This window comes from Triturus cristatus, chromosome 3_2 (assembly GCF_964204655.1).
Source record: "Triturus cristatus chromosome 3_2, aTriCri1.1, whole genome shotgun sequence".
Lineage (NCBI taxonomy): Eukaryota > Metazoa > Chordata > Amphibia > Caudata > Salamandridae > Triturus > Triturus cristatus.
Window position 1 is genome coordinate 1,183,038,251 of NC_140584.1, and position 21,927 is coordinate 1,183,060,177.

Below are 21,927 nucleotides of genomic sequence, written 5' to 3' on the forward strand. Positions count from 1 at the left end.
CAGTGAAGAGACACTCTTGACATTGGGCAGTGCGTGAAAATTAAGTGTGCATTTGGATACATAGAATGTAAAGAAGCAAGAAGATGGTGAGAACTAGGAGTACGTCCAGGAACATTGCATCATACATGTTAAATAAATACATCAGTATAGCGCAATCGGGACAAATTCTGTAATGTTGGAACCACTGCTCTCCATCTCACACCACAAAATCCAAACCACTTTATCTTAACTCCGGCATAGCCCAAATCCGTTACTAATTTAGGATTGACAGCAAACTCCCTCACCCCTTAGACACAGGCTTCAGGACAACTGTGAAAGCAATACTCACATACTAGACAAGAAGCAAAAGTAACTTTCCTGTGGTAACAATGCTTCTGGCTGATGCATAATCTTTCAGCAGATTTCTCACCTTATGAGCATCCTTGAGGCAACAGACTAAATCCGTAACTTTTGTTTTAACCAAGCAATAGCTCTCCAGTTGGCATCAAGCAGCTTGAGCCACAACACTGCCCGCCGGATGAGACTATGTCAGAGTATATTAGGTACCACATGGCGTGATAGCATCAATCCCTCATTTTTTATAAGCCCCATTAAGGCATATGGAGAGAAACCAGGACAGCAAACAACTACATTGACAATTACAGCACATACCATGACCATGACCTCTGTCATGTGTGAAGGAAGTAACCCATAGACTATGAGGGAGGATGAAGAATCCAAAGAAGAATATATGTCCACCAGTGACATCAATAAAGGTAGGTCATTTTTTTCTACAGATGAATATTAATCTTCCTGTAGATTCCTCACATCATTAATTAGTCCTAGAACAATACCCTTCAGAAGGTGGGACTGAATACTTCAAGGAAACCGTGCAGCACTGTCCTGGCATAGTATCCATCACTGTATGCTTGGGTTGTGAGGCAATCATGTTTAGAAAAGGTATGTACTACATGGTCACCCAGACATTATTTACAGGAATACATCTGGTGAAAGCTGTGTAAGCTGTCATGGCCTTACTGGAGAGGGTACTAGTACCCTTCTAAGGGTCTTTCTTGTCTATGGCATAGCAGATCTTGATACAGAGATAATCCAACGTAAAATGGTATGTTTGGTCACTGCATTGCTCTTCTTGGCTCCGGCGAAGGACAGAATAAACAGATCACTTAATTTCTTCTATTGCGTGTGGTCAACTTAACAGGACACCACAAGACTGATGTCCAGTCTTCAGACGTCGTTCCTCTTTGGAAAGATATAGAAGTGGCAAGAAAAGATGGAAGTATAATGGACCGCTCCCATGTGTATGGTATGAAAGATGGGCAGGAGTGAGAACCAATTTGCTCAGGTGCAACACCATGAATGCTTGCCAAACCAAAAGCGGCTGACCTTCAGTGACCCAACGGTAGGAAGTTATTGCCTGTAAAAAAAAGATACTTCGTGTGAGAAGACATACCTGGCACCTCTCCATCAGCCGGAAAAGGGCATAGGCATGAAATGAAGTAAAAAGAATACCAAATCTGAATGAAAAACCATTAACAGAGGGGGAGGAAGTATATATAGAGAGACCCTCGGAAAAAAGCTACGAGTGGTGACAGAGAAGGCTGGTCAGGGAGACAAAGGTGGAGAGCGCAAACAAATTATCTTTAATGGTAACCACTGCTAGATCTTGATCGGAAAGACAGTGCAAAGCATACATTGAAAAGCCAAGATCCAGGCCTTCCGATTCGCACCACTGAACAAGCTCGTTCCAGCGACCCACAGAAAAGGTTCCAAGCTGGTACCACTCATTCTCCACAGATGCTGTATTGAAAGATTTGACAAGCCTGTTGTGTGAGCGGCAGAGGAAGAGGGGGCTGAATGATGAATGTCAACAGATCTGCAAACTATACCCTCCTCCAGTTTGGGTTGATCGGAAACAGCTATGCTTGACCTTCCCGCACCTCCTGCAGGACCTTCCACAAAAGCAGTATCTGTGGAAATCCATGAAAGTGGTCCATTGACCAAATGAACCAGAAGGCGTTCCCAGGTAACCATTCAGTGGGAAAGGGATGGCACAAAACCAAGGACATTTTCTGCTTTAGGGTACTTATGAACGACTCACTCTGGAAAGATCATGTCCATCATTTCATGCCATAGCTTCCATTCGCTGTTCTCCAACATAAGGAGACTCATAGATTCTACTTTACCATTGAGGGAGTCAGGAAGGTGTGCTGCCTCCAGGAAAACTCTCTCTGGTGATAAACCAACATGAAACATTATGTTTAGTCACCACCTTGCTCTTATTGGCTTAAGCAATGGCCACAATGAGATGATCAAGCCCACACTGCCACAGGTGAATCACCTCTCGACACTGAGTCAAGGACCTCACAACCCACTGTCTCTTGATATAATGGGTCATGGTGGTATTGTTGGATAGAGACAGAATGGAGCTCTGTAAGATGGGTGGAAGGCCTTCATGGAAATACAGCCCACCCAATCTCTAGCACATTTATGTGATTTCCTCCTTTTAAACATCTGAAGCTGCATGTGACGGTGTAGAATACAATACAAGAATTAACAGACAATCACACACAATAGTTCCAGCGTCAAATACAGCCAGGCAATAAGAACAAGCATTGGCATAGCCAATAGGTCTCGCTTTTGGGACCTTATAAGTATTTAGTTATGCAGCACAATATTCTTGGTGCAATAACATCAACTGTTGCATGGCTAAAAACTTAGAAGGTCCCAAAGGAGAGACCCATTGGCTATGCCAATGCTGGTTTTCCTTGTAATCGAATAACAAGTTTACAAGTCTCCGAATTCAAAAATTAAAACCTGGACTGGAGGAACACATCACGCATGGACCTGGGAAACCTGGTAGGGCTGCTAAAGCTATCTGTGGCCAGACCAGGAAGTCCCTGAAACAATCTTGGAGGGCTGCAGAATACAGCAAGATTGCAGTCAAACGGCATCTGAGTCTGTGAATCCAATAGCGCAGATGTGTAAAGGGTTTTATTAACCGAGATTGTCATGGTGGCATACGCACTTTGTAAAATCCCGAAACCCAAGCTATCCTCAACGTCAGCACAATAATACACGATTGTTGAAATGGGTTCTCCGTGAGTATTCTAATTAGGTCCTTAAACACATACAACAGAATTATCTAATATGAGAAATACAGTGTATTCGCTGAGCGGTGTAGAAATGACAAATGTCTTACTGCCCTCTAGTGGTAGGAAGCGGAATGGATTGGTATTTAATACCATGTGCTGACTGCCCCTGTAAAATAAACATATCTAATTCATGAAAACTAAGTCGTTTTATTTCTCAAATGGCATTTATTAATTACAAGCAAATCAAATGGGTATCTGCGACCTCACATTCAATCAGAAGTCACCACACGATGGTAGCTCAGCACGAGGGACGATGGCCTGACATCTCAAATTTGTGTTTAGTAATCTTCCAAGGGATTGAAACAAGTTGCCAAAATGCATTCTGAATTACATTAAATGTAATATTTGTTTCGACATACAATGCACATAAGGGTTACAAGGTAACAGACAATTCTTCACTGATTATATTTGTGGTAATAACCTGATATTTAGGGGCATTCACAGTTGTTTGACAAAAGAGCAGAGGGGGCTGCAATGTCAAGCTAGCGGTTTTATTCTGCTCATTCGTGAAAATGAAAGCGCAACCGCGAGAACTTAACTTCACGTTCTTGAATAGTTTTGGACAACGCCAGAACTGAAGGTCGCCATTCGGTCAGCCATTAACCAGATACGTCGCGGATGTTTGACATCACCATGCCGTGGAAGTTGACAAGTGTGCTTTAGATTGAATCAGCCCTGTGCCCAAAAATTGTCATGATTGCTCCTTTTAGGGCTTCTATTGTATCCTACGCTGGCAAAACATGAAACGCGAGTGGTGCGTGCGAAAAGTGAAAGTAGGCTGCGCGCGCAAAAGTGATCGCGGCTGTACATATTGCAAAGCAGCCGGCGGCGTGCGTGCACGCTCGCGTGAACGCAAGCTTGTCGCCAGCCAGCAGCACTTTGAAAACTCACCTACTAAATGTCTATACGAGCAGCGCATGCGCACTGAGTCAGCGAGACCTAAAAACATGTGAATAGATGGGGAAGAAACCAGTCTAGACACTTACAGAGGAAAGTCCATTCGTTTTTAATAAATTTGGAGACATTAAGATCTAAGCTATTGTGCAACACTCGACTCATTCAAGACTGGGGGAATAAATGATAGGCGACTGGATGTTTGTATGTCCAGCTGATTGAATGTTAGTGAATTCCAAGGGAGCTATTTACGATGGTCAGGTCTAGTACGGAGCCCTGTCCTTCTGGATTGTAGGGCTCCTCCCTCTGCATTCCGTATGAAAGATATTCTCCAGTAAGTGGAAGAAATGCCGACTAGCATTTAGCAACAAAAGCCAGTTAAGAGACATGCCATATTCTAGAACTATGATGTCCATAGAATCATCAAAATATCTCAAAAGTGAACAGAATACAGAGATATAGAAAATGCTGTCCACAAGATAAATACTCTAGCTGAAATTAATTCTTACCTACAGAAACTTCACAGCCTCCAAGAAAGGGCAAACATGAACCGCTTAATAATTTGGAACTAAGACATTTTCAGATCACTGCATACACTAGTTTCAATTGATGTTAATATATTGTTTTATTATTTTCTTTTTATGTAATGCCAGACATAAAAACACCAATAAAAGATACTATAAAATATAAGGGCTTTTTGAAAAAGACCAACATAGTACCATTTTGCTATTATTGAGCAGTGAACAGAAAAAGAATGAATGATGGGACGGGGTAGCTTATAACATTCCTAAAGAGGCATGGTCAGTTCTGCTCGGACTCAAATCAATGAAGAGAACTTCTTTTCGTTCTCGAAAATGTTTACATGTTTAGTAAAGTTTTGACATGATTGTACTGACTCATACATAACACACAAAGTGATCACCTCTATGCTACTTTTCTGAAATTGAATTTTTAATTGTGTGTGTGTATATATATATGTGATTGTTGTTGAGCGCGTCATGTGATCAAGGCCTTCCGGGGCTGAAACGCTGTTCCATCGCTTTGCTGAGGAAATAATAAATTATTTAACCGCTAAATCTTTGAGGTCTACGCTCCTTCTGTCACAGGATTGGACTAACGTAAGAGGAGTTCGAGTCATATATATATATATATATATCAGTTTGCGTATAAGTAAATACCTATAGCTGACAGAAGATATATATTTGTGGTATTTGCATTTAAGAATAATCGCGCTGACCATTTATTTACTATTAAGATGTTGACGTCTATATGTTGAATTCAGTTTGTTTTACACACAGTATGCTAGTGATCTATGGTTTTAATAGTGAACATGCATTGTATTTATTATTATTTATTTAGGCACTGGGAAATACGCATTTAGCACTTATTTTTGCACTAAGCACTTTATTCTTGTTCCTCAGAATTATAGTAGCACAAGATTTCAATGGGAATAGGGAGACATACAATGCCAGATAGTCACTGGGCACTCGCCCCATATTCGCAACTTTATTAAGTTTTGAATTCGAAGAGGACTACGTTGAATAACTTTATTGTTATATACTTAAAAACTTTTTTTACATTGTCCTTTTATCATATACTTTTTTTTTTTTTTTTAAATATTTATGTATGGCATTTATCCTTGTAACAGATCGCAATAATAATAGTATTTGCACTTTTATACTTTGTATCGTTCTGTTGACAGAGATATGTATACAATGGTGCTCCCAGTTTGAGTCTGCTTTCTTGTTCTATGAATCTTAAAAGAGGAGTTTGCTTCACTTAGAAAATGTATTTATTGCACTGATTGGTCTCGACATGTCATGTGATCAAGCCGGGTTGAATCCGGGCGAAACGCGTCATGTTGCTGTAAGGGAAAAATAAACCTGCACTGGAAACTATTTACCTGCGTGGTGGTCCGTTCCTGGTTGTGTTTCATAGGTTTCACACAGGTTATAGTTAGGTGGACATTTCACTCGTAAAAAACCAATGAAATTCCCCCGTTATAGTTAGTGCAGGCAACTATAACTCACGTGACCGCAATCCTCTGCTGATGACGTTAGATATTACATCACTGTATTTAGACACTTATTTACCCAGGTCTTCTTCCATTAATCTTTAGCTATACATATATTACAAATATTTATTTTTCAGAAAGACACATATGTCATCAGTGATGTAATATCTGACGTCATCAGCAGAGGATTGCGGTCGCGTGAGTTATAGTTGCCTGCACTAACTATAATGGGGGAATTTCATTGGTTTTTTACGAGTGAAATGTCCACCTAACTATAACCTGTGTGAAACCTATGGTTTTTTAAGTGAATTTGCAAGGTTTTTTAAATGCTAATTCCCAACTATAACGTGTGTGAAACCTATGGTTTTTTAAGCGAATTTGTACGGTTTTTTAAATGCTAAGTTATGTTTTTTTTTTTTCTCAGGTTTTACACCGTCCCCCAAGGGAAAAAAAAAAAATATATATATATTTTTTTTTAAATCGCGAACCGTGCGCTTCGGGCACCGTGCGCGCTCTGTGGGCACTTGGTGTGCTTCGCGCACCGAGCGCCCACGGTTCGCACCTCGCGATTTAACAAAAAAAAAAGCTTTTTTTTCCCTTGGGGGTCCTTCTGTGACCCCCTGACCAAGGCTAGGGGGTCAGGAACTGTCCACTCTGCCCCATTTTCACGTTCTCCACCTTTGATTTTCACCCCCTCAGACTGCGAGAGACAAAATGGCGGCCGACACTTCCTGGTTTCGACCGATTCGAATGTTTACCGACAACTAACAACCAATCAGAATTGCGCTCGCGCATGGCAGGGTGCGTGCACCCAGCGCGCACGGTGCGCGGATAGATATTGATATGCTTTTAAATGCTAATTTCTCAGTAAATACTGAACAGATTTACACCAGACCTGCGAAAGGCACTTCCTTGACCTTATGGCTACCTCTCTGCCAAATTTCAAGTAATTGTGTTCAGCCGATAGGGCTGTAGCTGTGTCTAAAGGTCCTATGGAAAAATGCATGGGGAAAACGCGTTTTGGGACCCCACTTTTTCCTCGGCCCCCGCTTGACGAATCACCCCCGAGACTTTCAGGGTAGGAGCTGTACGGAGCGCCCCATTAGTTTTGAAAATTTCGCGAGGATTCGTCAACCGGTGCCAAAGTTATTCAAAATAGAATTTTGAGATTTCCTATGGAAACACGGTCCTAACTATAGAATATATATATATATATATATATATATATATATATATATATATTCAATGAAAAAACCAAAGGTTTCACACACGTTATAGTTAGCTGGACATTTTACTCGTAAAAAACCATTGAAATTCCCCCGTTATAGTTAGTTAAGCTAACTATAACTCGCGCGCCCGCAATGCACTGCTGATGACGTCACATATTACATCACTCATGACATGGTCAGTGACATCACTCATGACATCACTGATGACATCTCAAATGACATCACTGATGACATCACTGATGACATCATCCTTGTGATAGAGTGGCAGACCTCCTCTCACCCTAATATAACCTTTGATACACACATTTATAAATAGAGACTAAACTTTTCAAAACAATGGACATACCAATACCAGTTACAACAACCTCTTCAGTAATTCTAAGATCCACATACACATCCACTCATTCACCAACAGTCCTATACAGTCACTCATACATGTACTCACTCATCATATGTACTCATACACCTATACATCCTGTTACACAATGCCACTCATCCGTAGAGTTACTCACACACATAGTCACTCATGCTAATAAAGAATCAAACATCCGTTTACTTGCATATAGTTATACACACACCACCACACTTACTTCTACAAAAACTTACACATACTTAGTCTTTTAAACAATCACTTATAGAAACACATACTTATTCATACAGGAACTCTTTCAATCTCTCACTCTCACATATACTCACTTATATACACCAATAGTCACATATACTAGTTAAAAACATATGTACTTACTCATAAAGACACTGTAGAGACAGTCATTCACTCACTAACACACCCATACACACACTCATCCACCCATGCAGTCCTGCACACATACTATCTTCAACACATACAAACAGTGAGTCACTCATTCATGCACCTATGCACTACGTAATACCCCCCACCGAACCATGCAGACACTCAGACTGATAATCAAAAAACCAACTAATAACCTATATAGACACTCATGTAGGTACTCACCAACCCTTATAGCCACTTATACACAAAGTGAAAGACTGATACAGATATATGCATATTTAAACATTACTCACTAAGCCATGTATTCACTATGATACACCTAATCAGTCAGTTACACAATCAATTTTTCAAAAACAAATCATCCATTTAGACACTTATATACCCATTTATTCTTCCATCAACCATGAAATATACATATATAAAACATATTTAATTTTCAGAAAAACACACATTCACGGGATGATGTCATCAGTGATGTCATCAGTGATGTCATTTGAGATGTCATCAGTGATGTCATGAGTGATGTCACTGACCATGTCATGAGTGATGTAATATGTGACGTCATCAGCAGTGCATTGCGGGCGCGCGAGTTATAGTTAGCTTAACTAACTATAACGGGGGAATTTCAATGGTTTTTTACGAGTAAAATGTCCAGCTAACTATAACGTGTGTGAAACCTTTGGTTTTTTCATTGAATATATATATATATATATTCACTGAAAAAACCATAGGTTTCACACATGTTATAGTTAGCTGTACATTTTACCGATAAAAAACCAATGAAATTCCCCCGTTATAGTTACTGTAGGCAACTATAACTCACGCGACCGTAATGCTCTGCTGATGCTAATACTGTATTTAGACACTTATTTGCCCATGTCTTCTTCCATTAAATTTTAGCTATACATATATTACAAATATTTTTTTTTCATAAAGACACATATGTCATCAGCAGAGCATTACGGTCACGTGAGTTATAGTTGCCTACAGTAACTATAACGGGGGAATTTCATTGGTTTTTTATCAGTAAAATGTACAGCTAACTATAACATGTGTGAAACCTATGGTTTTTTCGATGAATTTGCAAGGTTTTTTAAATGCTAATTCCTAACTATAACGTGTGTGAAACCTATGGTTTTTTCAGTGAATTTGTACGGTTTTTTAAATGCTAACTTACTTTACACCATTCGTGGCGTGCGCGCCCAGTTAACGCAGTTCGTTCCGTGCGCGCAAGGTGCGCTTCGCGCACCGTGCGCTTCGCGCACCGTGCGCGCACAGTGAGCACGCGGTGCACTTTGCGCACCGCGCGCCCACTTTACGCAGTTAGTGCCATGCACGCACGGTGGTCACGCGGTGCGCGCAGCGCACCGCGTGCCCACATTATGCGGGATGGGCCATGTACGCACGATGCGCTTCGCGCACCGTGCGCACATGGGGGACATATTATGCGCATCGTTGTGAAATGTTTTGTTTATTATTTTCGTTTAGTTGTTAAGCCATGCACAAATGGTGCCATTCGGGCACCATTTGAACATGGGGTGGGGAGAGTGTGGATAATTTTTTTTTTTTAAACAAATTTTTACCGTACACGTACGGTAAGCGTAATCGGCGATTTTTCGAAAAAAAAAAAAAAAATTTTTTGGCCTTGGGGGTTGTTTGGGGGCCCGTATATCACTGCTGGGTGATTATTATCTCAATATACTGCCCCTTTACACATTTTTGGGCTTCATTTATGCTGCCCCACTCAGAGTGCGAGAGAGAAAATGGCGGCCGCCGCTTCCTGGTTTCGGCCGATTCGAATGTTTACTAAGATCTAAGAGCCAATCAGAATCGCACTCGCGCACGTCACCGTACGCGTACGGTAAGCGCACCGTAAGCGCACCGTAAGCTGGCTCAGATATATATATTGATTTAAAGGCTATTTTCTCAGAATCTACTGAACAGATTTACACCAAACCTACAAAAGGCACTTCCTTGACCTGAGGACTACCTCTCTGCCAAATTTCAAGTAATTCTGTTCAGCCGTTCGGGCTGTAGCTGTGTCTAAAGGTCCTATGGAAAAATGCATGGGAAAAACGCGTTTTGGGACCCCCCTTTTATCTCAGCCCCCACTTGACGAATCCCCCCGAGACTTTCAGGGTAGGAGCGGAGCGTAGCGCCCCACCTATTTTGAAAAATTCGCGAGGATTCGTCGACCGGCGCAAAAGTTATTCAAAATAGAATGTTGCGGATTTCCTATGGAAACGTGGTCCTAACTATAACTACCTACTGGCGACCGCCAGTAGGTAATATATATATATATATATATATATTCATATATATATTCACTAAAAAAACCATAGGTTTCACACATGTTATAGTTAGCTGGACATTTTACTGATAAAAAACCAATGAAATTCCCCCGTTATAGTTACTGTAGGCAACTATAACTCGCGCGACCGTAATCCTCTGCTGATGCTAATACTGTATTTAGACACTTATTTGCCCATGTCTTCTTCCATTAAATTTTAGCTATACATATATTACAAATATTTTTTTTTCATAAAGACACATATGTCATCAGCAGAGGATTACGGTCGCGTGAGTTATAGTTGCCTACAGTAACTATAACGGGGGAAATTCATTGGTTTTTTATCAGTAAAATGTCCAGCTAACTATAACATGTGTGAAACCTATGTTTTTTTCAGTGAATTTGCAAGGTTTTTTAAATGCTAATTCCTAACTATAACGTGTGTGAAACCTATGGTTTTTTCAGTGAATTTGTACGGTTTTTTAAATGCTAAGTTACTTTACGCCATTTGTGGCGTGCGTGCCCACTTAACGCAGTTCGTTCCGTGCGCACACGGTGCGCTTCGCGCCCCGTGCGCGCACAGTGAGCACGCGGTGCGCTTTGCGCACCGCGTGCCCACGTTACGCTAGATGGGCCATGAACACACGATGCGCTTCGCGCACCGTGCGCACATGGAGGTCATATGATGAGCATCGTTGTGACAGGTAAAATATAGGTTTTGTTTATCTCTGATGAGCCATACACAAAAGGTGGCCTTCGGGCACCTTTTTCACACGGGGTGGGGAGAATGTGGATATTTTTTTTTTTTATTATTATTTCTTACCGTACGCGTACGGTAAGCGTAATCGGCGAAATTTTCGAAAAAATTCAAATTGCCTTTTTTCACTTGGGGGATCGTTGGGGACTCCCTCGGCATGGCTAGGTGCTTGGGAGCTGTGTAAACAGCCCCTTTACATGATTTGCACTTTGTTTTTCAACCCCCTGTCAGAGTGCGAGAGAGAAAATGGCGGCCGCCGCTTCCTGGTTTCGACCGATTCGAATGTTTACTAAGATCTAAGGGCCAATCAGAATCGCGCTCGCGCACGCCACCCTACGCGTACGGTAAGCGCTCCGTAAGCGCACCGTACGCTGGCTCAGATATATATATTGATTTAAAGGCTATTTTCTCAGAATCTACTGAACAGATTTACACCAAACCTACAAAAGGCACTTCCTTGACCTGAGGACTACCTCTCTGCCGAATTTCAAGTAATTCTGTTCAGCCGTTCGGGCTGTAGCTGTGTCTAAAGGTCCTATGGAAAAATGCATGGGAAAAACGCGTTTTGGGACCCCCCTTTTATCTCAGCCCCCGCTTGACGAATCCCCCCGAGACTTTCAGGGTAAGAGCGGAGCGTAGCGCCCCACCTATTTTGAAAAATTCGCGAGGATTCGTCAACCGGCGCCAAAGTTATTCAAAATAGAATGTTGCGGATTTCCTATGGAAACGTGGTCCTAACTATAACTACCTACTGGCGACCGCCAGTAGGTAATATATGTATATACACACACACATATATATATAAATAAATATAGAAAGTTTCCTCGGGTTCCGGTTATATATTGTAGAAAACTCCACGATTGACCTGTCTTTTGAGAGTGTTCATATGGAAATAATTAATTGGTATGACAATTGGAGTTATTGTCTTAATAAATTTTATCGCCACTGGGCAGTTTTTTATGCATTTAGATCATAATGGATTTTCTTTAATTATATTTGCATCTAAACACTCTCTTGTATATCAATATATGTTAAAAAAAACTCTGAATTGGGCACAGGCAATTGTAGATGGAGGATTGTTTATTTACACATTTTTTTCTCTCACTATGAGATATGAGAAAGACTTTTGTTTATTTTCATGCTCGGGTTACGAGCAACAGTTGGTCCGTTTTTTATGTTTATGTACACTAGAAATGGTGGATGAGTGATTTACAACTGTGGCCAGTGACGAAGAGCGTCTGCTCGAAACGCGTTGCCATTAAACATTTTTTGTTTACAACGAGCCTTGGAGTGCGAGTATTCCTTTACTGAACCGAGTATCGTGGAGTTTTCTACAATATATATATATAGATATATATATAGATATATATATATATATAGATTTATATATAGATATATATATATATAGATATATATATATAGATAGGATCACAGACGCGGGTTAAAAGATTCTCATATATATGATTATTTATTGGAGCAAGGGAGCTTGATAACCACAAAAGTATTATCATTAAGCAGGTATCAAGAGATACATCAAGAAAGGTGGGCATTAATGCAAAGCACATATGTGCACTTGTTTTTTTGAGGCTCCACTTCCTAAAGCACAAACCTTTAACTTGGAACCGTCCAGAGTAAATGCATGTCCTACAACCCGCACACTTGGTACATGCACTAACTGAGAAGCTTAGAGTTAAATAAATTGGCTTTAGAAAGTGCAGTCACATAAAAATAGGCTCACTTTTGTGCCCTATGCAAACACACCTTAATGATATGGCAGTCGAATCCTAACTGAAATTCTAGTATCCAATGCCCGACAACAGAATTCTCAGAATACAGGGTCCCAGACTCTTATGTGCCATCAAACCATCAGAATCTATTAAAAGTCAAACTTTTCTAACAAGGGCTTTGACGGCTCACCTGCCTCTGGATGTGCAGTGACCGTGTACTGTTGGCAAAGGACCCACTCTGAATGCACCATGGCCAGACCACCTGTGTTCAATATAGAGCCCAATGCCACACCAGTTGCTCTTTAAGGCCCATTCTCAATTTACCAGGACCAGCTCAGTCCCATCTAATCCCAATAACAAAGCTGAAGTTGCTGTGGTGAAGGTAATAGAGACTCAACAGAGATCCAATTCACAGTTAAAAAACTAATTGGGTAATGCGCTGAACTGGTAATAAAGGCGTGCAGGCCTACCTTGGTGATATGTTAACTTCCAGGATCCATGGCTTGAGATTTTCATCCAGCATGATATCAAACCCGAAAAGCTCGTGGCAGCAGTAGGGCCGTCGCAGATACATCTTTGCCAAACTATTCACGTACGGGTCAGACCTGTGGAAGCAAAGACACAGCTTCTTATAGACAGGATAACAGGACTGCCTTATCAGTTTTCCTTTTTCCCCCCCACAACAAATAAGGTATTTACCTTTGGCATCGCTATGTTTGATACATACTCCAACTGCAGCTTACTTTGTGAATGTAAATAGGCACCAGAAGGATCTGGAAAGTCTCCCGTGAGCCAGCAGATGGGGACACAGGTTTCCGTCCTGCCTTCCACAATGACAGCATGGAAGTGCATACGAGTGCCACCCAGCACTGTCAGTTGCTCTTTTTTGTGGCATTTTATTGGTTTTAATACATAATACATCAGTAATCTAAAGTCTTCTTAACCAGATGATTCTTCTATTTGAAACATTGGTTTATCCCCTCCCAGGTGTCCTTCCCTCCCCCCGCCAATCAATTCCCCACCCCCAATCCCCATATATACATCAGCCGCAATGTATGTAACCAAGTTCCAATACTCCACATTCTTTTATGGATGGACTCTACCGTATTCATCCTTTCATCTCTTTTCAGTCTTGAGTCTCTAATGCTGGTCTACAATTCAGTCTCAGTGCTTTGAGCATTCTAGGGGCACACAGTTTGGAGTGTCCTCTGGAAAGAAGTCCATGAGGGGTTACATCAATGAATGTATGACTCCTTTCTTCAGTCCAGTGTGATCTTTTTCATCATCAATGACCCCAGTCTTTTAAGCCACTGTAAAAAACACAGGTGAGACTGCTTTCCTCCTATTGAGTGCAATCTATTTTGGCTACTAATAGCGTCTAGGTAATTAGTGTCTTATCCTTTTTCGATGGACGTTCCAATTTGTGGTTGCACACCTAAAATTAGTATCAAGCCTCTTGTGACTGGACAGCCCATTGTCATTTAGATGGGATGTAGGATTTCTTAATTCTCACAAAGTACCTCTGGTATGAAAAAGAAAAAAATGAAAGAAGGGAAAGAGATGGTGATAAAGCAAAGCATGTTGTTTTAAAGACAAGAACCCGCACTAACCTAAAGGTGACATGCTTCATCATAGGGTTCCCTCCTCACTGCAGGACCCAGGACTGTGGGCTACAAATCCCCTATCGGGAAGGAGCTGAGGTGTTTTCTTAAGGATGAACTGCATTAAGGTTCTGAGTGAGGGGCAGAGTGCACAGGACAGAATCGTCAGGTCTGATCATCTTTGAGGATACAATTTTCCACATTCTGTTGGCCCCTGAGGAAGACACTGTGGGTCCCGAATGCATAGGGCAGTGTTAAACTTTGATGTGGAACTCACAAATGAAGCAACAAGCAAGTATCAACAGAATGATGTTATAATTGCAATATTGATATTTTCTATCTAAATCAGATTGTTGTGAAATTCTTCGATGTGATTTGAACATATATACATGAACAAATCAAGTAATTGTAGTTGAAAATCCTTTGGAACACTGTGTAAAAGTGGTGAAGAATTATTTTTCAAGTTGTTTTTGTTATGTATGATGTTATATACATACAGCAGTGCATGCAGGTTTTTCAGGCAAATTTTGACTTGAAGCACAAGTTACTAACCTCCAGTAACGATATATCTGTAAGAAACATTAGTTAGTTATAGATTCCTTACCTTAGAATTACCCCCAGGCATCAGACTGGATCCGGAAAGTTTTTTCATCAGCAGTACCTCTGCGCGTCGGAAGGTGGCGTTGGTCGGCTCCGTATCAGTCGTCGTGGTCGCCGGGATGACGTTGCGGCAGCTACTTAGACACTGCCCTTGCGCACGGACGCGAGTTCTGTACACGACTTTCCGTGCCAGAAACGCAGAGCCATGTAAGACACTGACCATTGGTGCACAAAACTAGGGCCCTGAAAGGATGTCCTTAACCCTAGAAATCAGTTCGCAGAACGGGGTGGGGGGTGGGGGGAGGGGGGAGGGGGGGGTAAGGAATCTATAACTAACGTTTCTTACAGATATATCATTGCCGAAGGTAAGTAACTTGTGCATCTGAAACAAACTCGTTAGTTATAGATTCCTTACCTTAGAATAGATACCCCAGCAATATCAACCCCGGTGGTGGGTCTGCGAACCAAAATCACATCAGAAAGTCCTGGCGAACAGAACGGGCAAAGAAGCCATCTCTCCGGACTTGGCTGTCCAGACAGTAGTGTTTCGTAAACGTGTGCAGTGATGGCCACGTGGCTGCCTGACAGATGTCATGTATAGGCTCTCCCCTTCCTTAGGCAGTAGTGGCTGCCGTCACCCTGGTGGAGTGGGCGCGTAGCCAGACTGGAGGCTCCTTTTTAGCCAGAGAGTAACATAACTTAATACACAGCACGACCCATCGAGAAATGGTGCGTTTGTGTACGGCCCGACCCTTCTTTGCACCCACATAGCCAACAAAAAGTTGATCAACCACCCGGAACTGCTTTGTGCGATCCAGATAGGAGGAGAGCGCACATTTTGGGTCCAGATGGTGGAGCTTCTCTTCTTCCTTTGAAGGATGCAGAAAGAAGGTGGGCAAAGTAATGGTCTGCTAGATGTGGAAGGCAGTAGCCACCTTAGGAAAAAGGGACGGACGGGTTCGGAGAACCACCTTGTCCGGATGAACAGACAAGAAAAGAGGTTTTGAGGAAAGAGCCTGGAGCTCACTCACCCTTCTAGCTGAAGTGTTGGCTACCAGGAAAGCAGTCTTAAGGGTTAAGAGACGTAAAGGACAGTTATGAAGCGGCTCAAAGGGGGCGCACATTAAGTAAGTCAGTACAAGATTCAAGTCCCATTGAGGCATAACAAAAGGAATTGGAGGAAAGAGATGCGTTAAGCCTTTCAAGAAACTGTTCACTACTGGGGACTTGAAAAGAGAAGGCTGATCTGGCAGCCAAAGGAATGCAGAGATGGCAGAAAGCTAGCCCTTGATAATGCCCAGAGCATAGCCCAGCTGGGCTAAAGTGAGAAGGAACAAGAGTACTTCAGAGAGAGGGGCAAAAAGGGGATGCATAGCCTTTGCTGTGCACCATGCCACAAATTTGTTCCACCTGCAGGCGTATACCGATTTTGTGGAGGGACGTCTGGCTGCCAAGATTACGTCACAGACTTTGGGAGGTAGGTCGAAAGACTTCAACTGGCGCCGCTCAATCTCCACGTAAGGAGGTGGAGACTGGACAGGTTCGGGTGGAGGAGCGTCCCCTGCTGCTGCAACAGAAGATCCTCCCGAAGAGGAAGTCTGATCAAAGGATCGATGGCCATGTTGAACAGCTCGGGATACCAGACTCTTCGTGCCCAATCCGGAGCCACAAGAATGACTTGGGCCCGGTCGCGCCTGATCTTCTTCAGCACTTTGGGGGAAGTAGTATAGGCGGAAAGGCGTAGAACAGACCGCAACTCCACTCGCGACGAAAAGCGCCGCCAAGCGACTGCCGCCTTGGAAATTCCAACACTCAGAATTGCTGACATTGCGCCTTTTCTTTGGTGGCGAATAGATCTAACCAAGGCTCTCCCCACTGTTGAAAGAGACCTTGCACCACCTCCGAGTGAAGACGCCATTCGTGAAACATCATGCACCTACGGATGAGTTCGTCCGCCCTGGCGTTCAGAGATCCTGCCAGGTGTTGAACCACCAAGGAAATGCCTTGATGTTCCAGTCATGTCCAGAGGCGAAGAGCCTCCTGACATAGGGTTCACGACCCCACCCTGCCCTGTTTGTTGCAATACCACATGGCGGTGGTGTTGTCCGTGAACACCTGCACTACTCTTCCCCGGACAGAGGGAAGGAATGCCTTCAGTGCAAGACAAATCATCCAGAGCTCCAGGAGGTTGCTGTCAAGTCTGGACTCCGCCGGAGACCAGAGGCCTCTGATCTCCGCAGCTCCCATTTGGCCACCCCATCCCAGAAGGGAGGCATCCGTCACCAGTGTGGTCGGGTTGGGGAAGGGAGAGGGACCTGCCACTGACCCAATCGCGGTCGTGAGCCACCACTGCAGTTTCTGAGAAGTGCCCTCCGAGATCTGGACATAGTCGGACAGATTCCCCTGATGCTGCGCCCACTGGAACTTCAGGTCCCACTGCAGAGCCCGCATATGCTACCTGGCATGATGGGTCAGCAGGATGAAGGAGGCCATGAGGCCCAGCAGCCTCAGGGTCATACTGACCGAAACCTGGGACAAGGGCTGAAAGATCGGAATCATAGCCCAAAAGTCCCAGACTCGCTGTTCGGGAGGATAAACCCAAAACTGCGCCGTGTCCAGAACCGCTCCAATTAAGAGGAGCTTCTGAGAGGGAGTCAAGTGCGACTTTGGCACATTGATGGAGAACCCCTGCTGATGCAGGTGGTCGGCCGTAGTCTGGAGGTGGGAGACGAAGGTGGGCTCAACCCAGGCAGTCAATAGCCAGTCGTCGAAATAGGGGAAGAGTGAAACCCTTGATCTGCGCAGATGAGCTGCGACCACCGTCATCACTTTCGTGAACACCCGAGTTATGCTGGTAAGGCCAAAGGGGAGCACCATAAACTGAAATTGCTTGTGGCCTACCGTGGTCCGCAGGTAACGCCGGTGGGCCAGCAGGACAGGGGTGTGAAAATAAGCGTCCTGCAAGTCCAACGCTACCATCCAGTCTTGCGGGTCGAGGGCAGACGAGACCTGAGCAAGCGTCAACATCTTGAAGTTCTCCGGAGGAAGCAATTGACGTCCCTGAGATCCAAGATAGGACGCAGGCCCTTGTCATTCTTGGGGACCAGAAAGTAGTGGGAGTAGCAACCACAACCTACTTCTGGGACAGGAACACGTTCGATGACTCCCTTGGCCAAAAGAGCCGTAACTGCTGGAGAAGTGCCAGATGATCCTCCGACATGCGGTGATAACGAGGTGGCATGGCTGGAGGTGTAGTCTCGAAGGGGAGGGAGTAGCCCCTTCGGACTATCTGCAAAACCCACCCGTCTGAAGTAATGGTGTGCCAGAGGGGGAGGTGGTGGCAAATCCTGCCGCCCACTGGCGTTTGATGGGCCTGAAAGGTCAGACTAGGAGGGTTTGGAGGCTGCTGCGGGGGGCGTGTGTGGACTGGCCTGCCAGCTGGCCCCCTGAACCACAACGCTGGTTCCCATGTCCCCGGCCACGCGAAGGTTGGGTAACTTGCTGCGGCCTGTGGCCCTGGGTGGGACGTAGCAGGGCACCCCTTCCGTAGCCACGAAAGGGGTAAAAAGCAGACTGCGCCGGACAGGAGGAGAGGCCCAAGGACTTGGCTGTAGCTCGTAAGTCCTTGAAGCGCTCTAGGGCATGGTCTGCTTTGTCGCCAAAAAGGCGACGGCCAACAAAGGGCATGTCCATCAAGGTGTTCTGGACATCCCCTGAAAAGCCAGTGGACCTCATCCAGGAGTGGAGACGAAGTGCTACCGACGTTGAAATAGTCCTGCCCAGAGAGTCGGCGGTGTCCAGCCCACAACGGATCGTAAACTTCGCTGCATCTCTCCCAGCAGCGACAGCCTGAGAGAGCACTGCCCAGGCCTCCTCTGGACACTGACACAGCACTTGCGCCATCGTATCCCACACGGAGTGCGAATAACAGCCCAAGAGACATTTTTTTTTTTTTTTTTGTAAACCTTTATTGTGCACATTTATGTCATCTTACAACGCACAGTCACCGTCCAGGTGGTAAAGCCGTTAAGTAAAGTGTACATCTCCAGATATGAGAACACAGCCATTTAGCCGACAACCCGGGGGTCCGGCGGCATCATACAAGGTAACATGCGCACAGAAGGGAGGTGCGTGCGTTGGGAAGGGAGTAGGTGCGTAATGTTACGTATGTGCTTTTTAATTTTAGTGGTGTCCCAGGTGCATGCTATCAACGGTAGAGGATGGCGCTGTGATCTAGCCCACCCCACGGCCACGCCGGCTGCCACCCAAGCCCCGAGCCAGTGACCCAGCGGATGTCTCCGTTTCCCCAGAATGTAGAGGCCTCCGGGTGGTCGAGCGCCAGCAGCGCGCTCAGAGTGTGGGCCGAAGCGCGGCAAGGATAACGCAGTATAGCTCACAGCTACCCATATGGCAGCGCATAGATCTGGCGAGCCTGGTATGCAGCATCATAGTCCTTATCTATCCCGTTTATGCATAGCAATAGTATGTGCTAGGGTTAAGGTCGTGAACTCAAGTAGGGCTGAGGGGGAGAGGGGGAAAGAAGGGGGGGGGAGATCAGTCTGCGGCAGAGCAGGAGGGTCATCGACTGTCAGACTGGGCACGGCAGGACCGCGTGGTGTGTGCGGGGAGTCGCAAGCTAGGAGAGGGGAACAAAAGGAAAAGAGGGCTTTCAAGGAGGCTGGGATTCCCTAGTGTCCGTGTCCGCACCCGCCCACCAGCATCCCCAGGGCATCGGGGGCAAGCAGGGGCAAGTAGGGGGGGGGATAAGAGTCGTCCTCCCAGCAGCCCCAGGGCCGTCGCCCCCCCGCCAGCAGAGGTGCGACATGCCCCAGGGATTCAGGTTATCCCCCTATCTTGGCAAGCCCTCTGGAATGTGCCAAGGAGATTATCCCAAAGGTGCGCGATGGGGAACTTCCGGAGCCCTGCCGTTTCCTCGCGAAGGAGCACCGCGCTCTCCGCTTGCGCCCAATTAACAAAAGAGGCTCTCCAGTGGCGTACGTGTGGGGGAACGGTTGCCTTCCAGTGCTTGGTACGCATGCGTTTGGCCGTGATAAGACCCATGTCCCAAAAGCGTGCCTGCACCTTATTTTCTTTTGTGCGCCGGTAGAGTCCTAGAATGCATGTTTCCCATGTATGCGGGAGCCGCCCATCTGCGCCGCGCGCGAGCAGTGTCAGCACCGTGTCCCAGTACGCCTGTATCTCCGGGCAGTGCCATAGCATATGTAAAAGGTCCGCTCCCGGCAGTAAGCATCGCGGGCAGGTTGCATCTGTCCTCGCAAAGTATCTGTTAATTTTATCAGGGGTGAGGTATGCGCGCTGTAGGATGTAGTACTGTATAAGTTTAAAGCAGGGATTACGTGGGATGTTCGTCGGGCCGGTCAGTATCATTGCCCATTCCTTGTCCGTCCAGTCTCTTCCCCTGTCCGTCGCCCAGCGCCCCCTCAATGTTATTGTGGATGGCTGCGAGTGCGCCTGTAGCGCCTGCGCCAGCCAGTGTACGATGTGCGCGCCATGGCCCATAACGTGTAGGTATTGCATGAAGGTATGCATCGGAGGCTCATCTGTCATGTCACCCCAGGAAGCCGTGAGAGTGCGCAAGAGGGAGGCGTGTAGGAGGAACTGTCCCGCCGGGAGAGTCGAGTCTTCAGCCAAGTTGGCGAACGTGAGCAGTTCGCCATCAGCATATAGATCGCTCAGTGTGGCCACTCCCGCCTGGTCCCAGCCAGCTAAGTGAGCCTCCGTGAGCGGCCCCGTCGGGCCAGGCATACCCAAGAGTGGCACGCTAGGGGCATAAGGTTTAGTAGCGCGCGTGAGACGAAGGCTCCTCAGAAAGCATCTGCGCGCCACTGCCAGGTAGATCTGGGAGGGGCAGGGTGCGCGGGTTATCGGATGGAACAGCGCATTAATTTGCGTTTGTGTCCATGCAGCCATATGTGTGGCCGTGTCTTCGAGTTGTTTGCCGCTCAGCCATCCCGCCACCCATTGCATCTGCGCCGCGAGATAGTACAGCTCCAGGTTAGGAACTGCCAGGCCCCCCGAGTCTGTGGGCATATATAATTTAGTCAGCGCCACTCGTGGCCTCCCCTTGTTCCAAATGAGGGAGCGGAGCAGTGTCTCTAGGTCGCGAAAGAGCCTGACGGGCACATACAGAGGCATATTCGCGAAGTAGTATAGGAGGCGAGGTAGCACAATCATTTTGGTCAGCGCCACACGGCTGGGCACGTTTAGGGGTAGGGTATTCCAGAAGCCAATTTGCGCTCGGACGGAAGCGATCGCTCTGCAGAGGTTCCCTTCCAAGACATCTGCCGGTGTTCGATATATTCGGATCCCGAGGTATCGGAAAGTGGTGGGATGCCATTGCAGCCTGTCTCCTCCCAGCCGGATGTCACATTCCTGTACGTCTGGGTTAAAGGGGTACGCCCCCGACTTGGCCCAGTTAACCCTGAGGCCCGATATTCCCTCAAAGGTGCGGAAAGTGTCAGCGAGGGAGGCAGGGATGGCGGTTATGTCCCTGACGTACAGCAGCAAGTCATCTGCATACAGTGACACGGCGTGTAAGCCATCCGCCAGCGGGACTCCCCATTCCAGCCCGTGCGCTCTGAGGGTCGTGGCCAGTGGCTCCATGGCCAATGAGAACAGCAGCGGCGACAACGGGCAGCCCTGGCGGGTGCCTCTGCAGACCCGGATGGTGTCCGAGAGGAGGCGGCCCGTGCGGACCCGGACCGTCGGCCTGCCGTAAAGTAGGCCAATCATGGTCTGGTATCCCCCCCCCAGTTGATACTTCTCTGTAACCGCCCGCAGGTATGACCACTCCACAGAATCGAAAGCCTTCTCCAAATCCAATATGAGGCATCCCGCTCTCGGCCACTGCTGCGTAGCGTATTCCTGCACCCGGAAGAGGCGGCGTATGTT

At 45.7% G+C, this 21,927-nt stretch overlaps 1 protein-coding gene across 7 annotated transcripts in view; it reads right to left on the reverse strand.

Annotated features, from left to right (window-relative positions):
* TTLL4 (tubulin tyrosine ligase like 4) overlaps positions 1 to 21,927 on the reverse strand; it is a 525,559-nt gene that overhangs the window by 150,271 nt on the left and 353,361 nt on the right. For all 7 annotated transcript variants that reach the window (XM_085650094.1, XM_085650089.1, XM_085650090.1 and 4 more), the window contains one exon: positions 13,285 to 13,419. In XM_085650094.1, the coding sequence (XP_085506220.1) occupies positions 13,285 to 13,419 (135 nt within the window). The remainder of the gene's footprint in view (positions 1 to 13,284; positions 13,420 to 21,927) is intronic.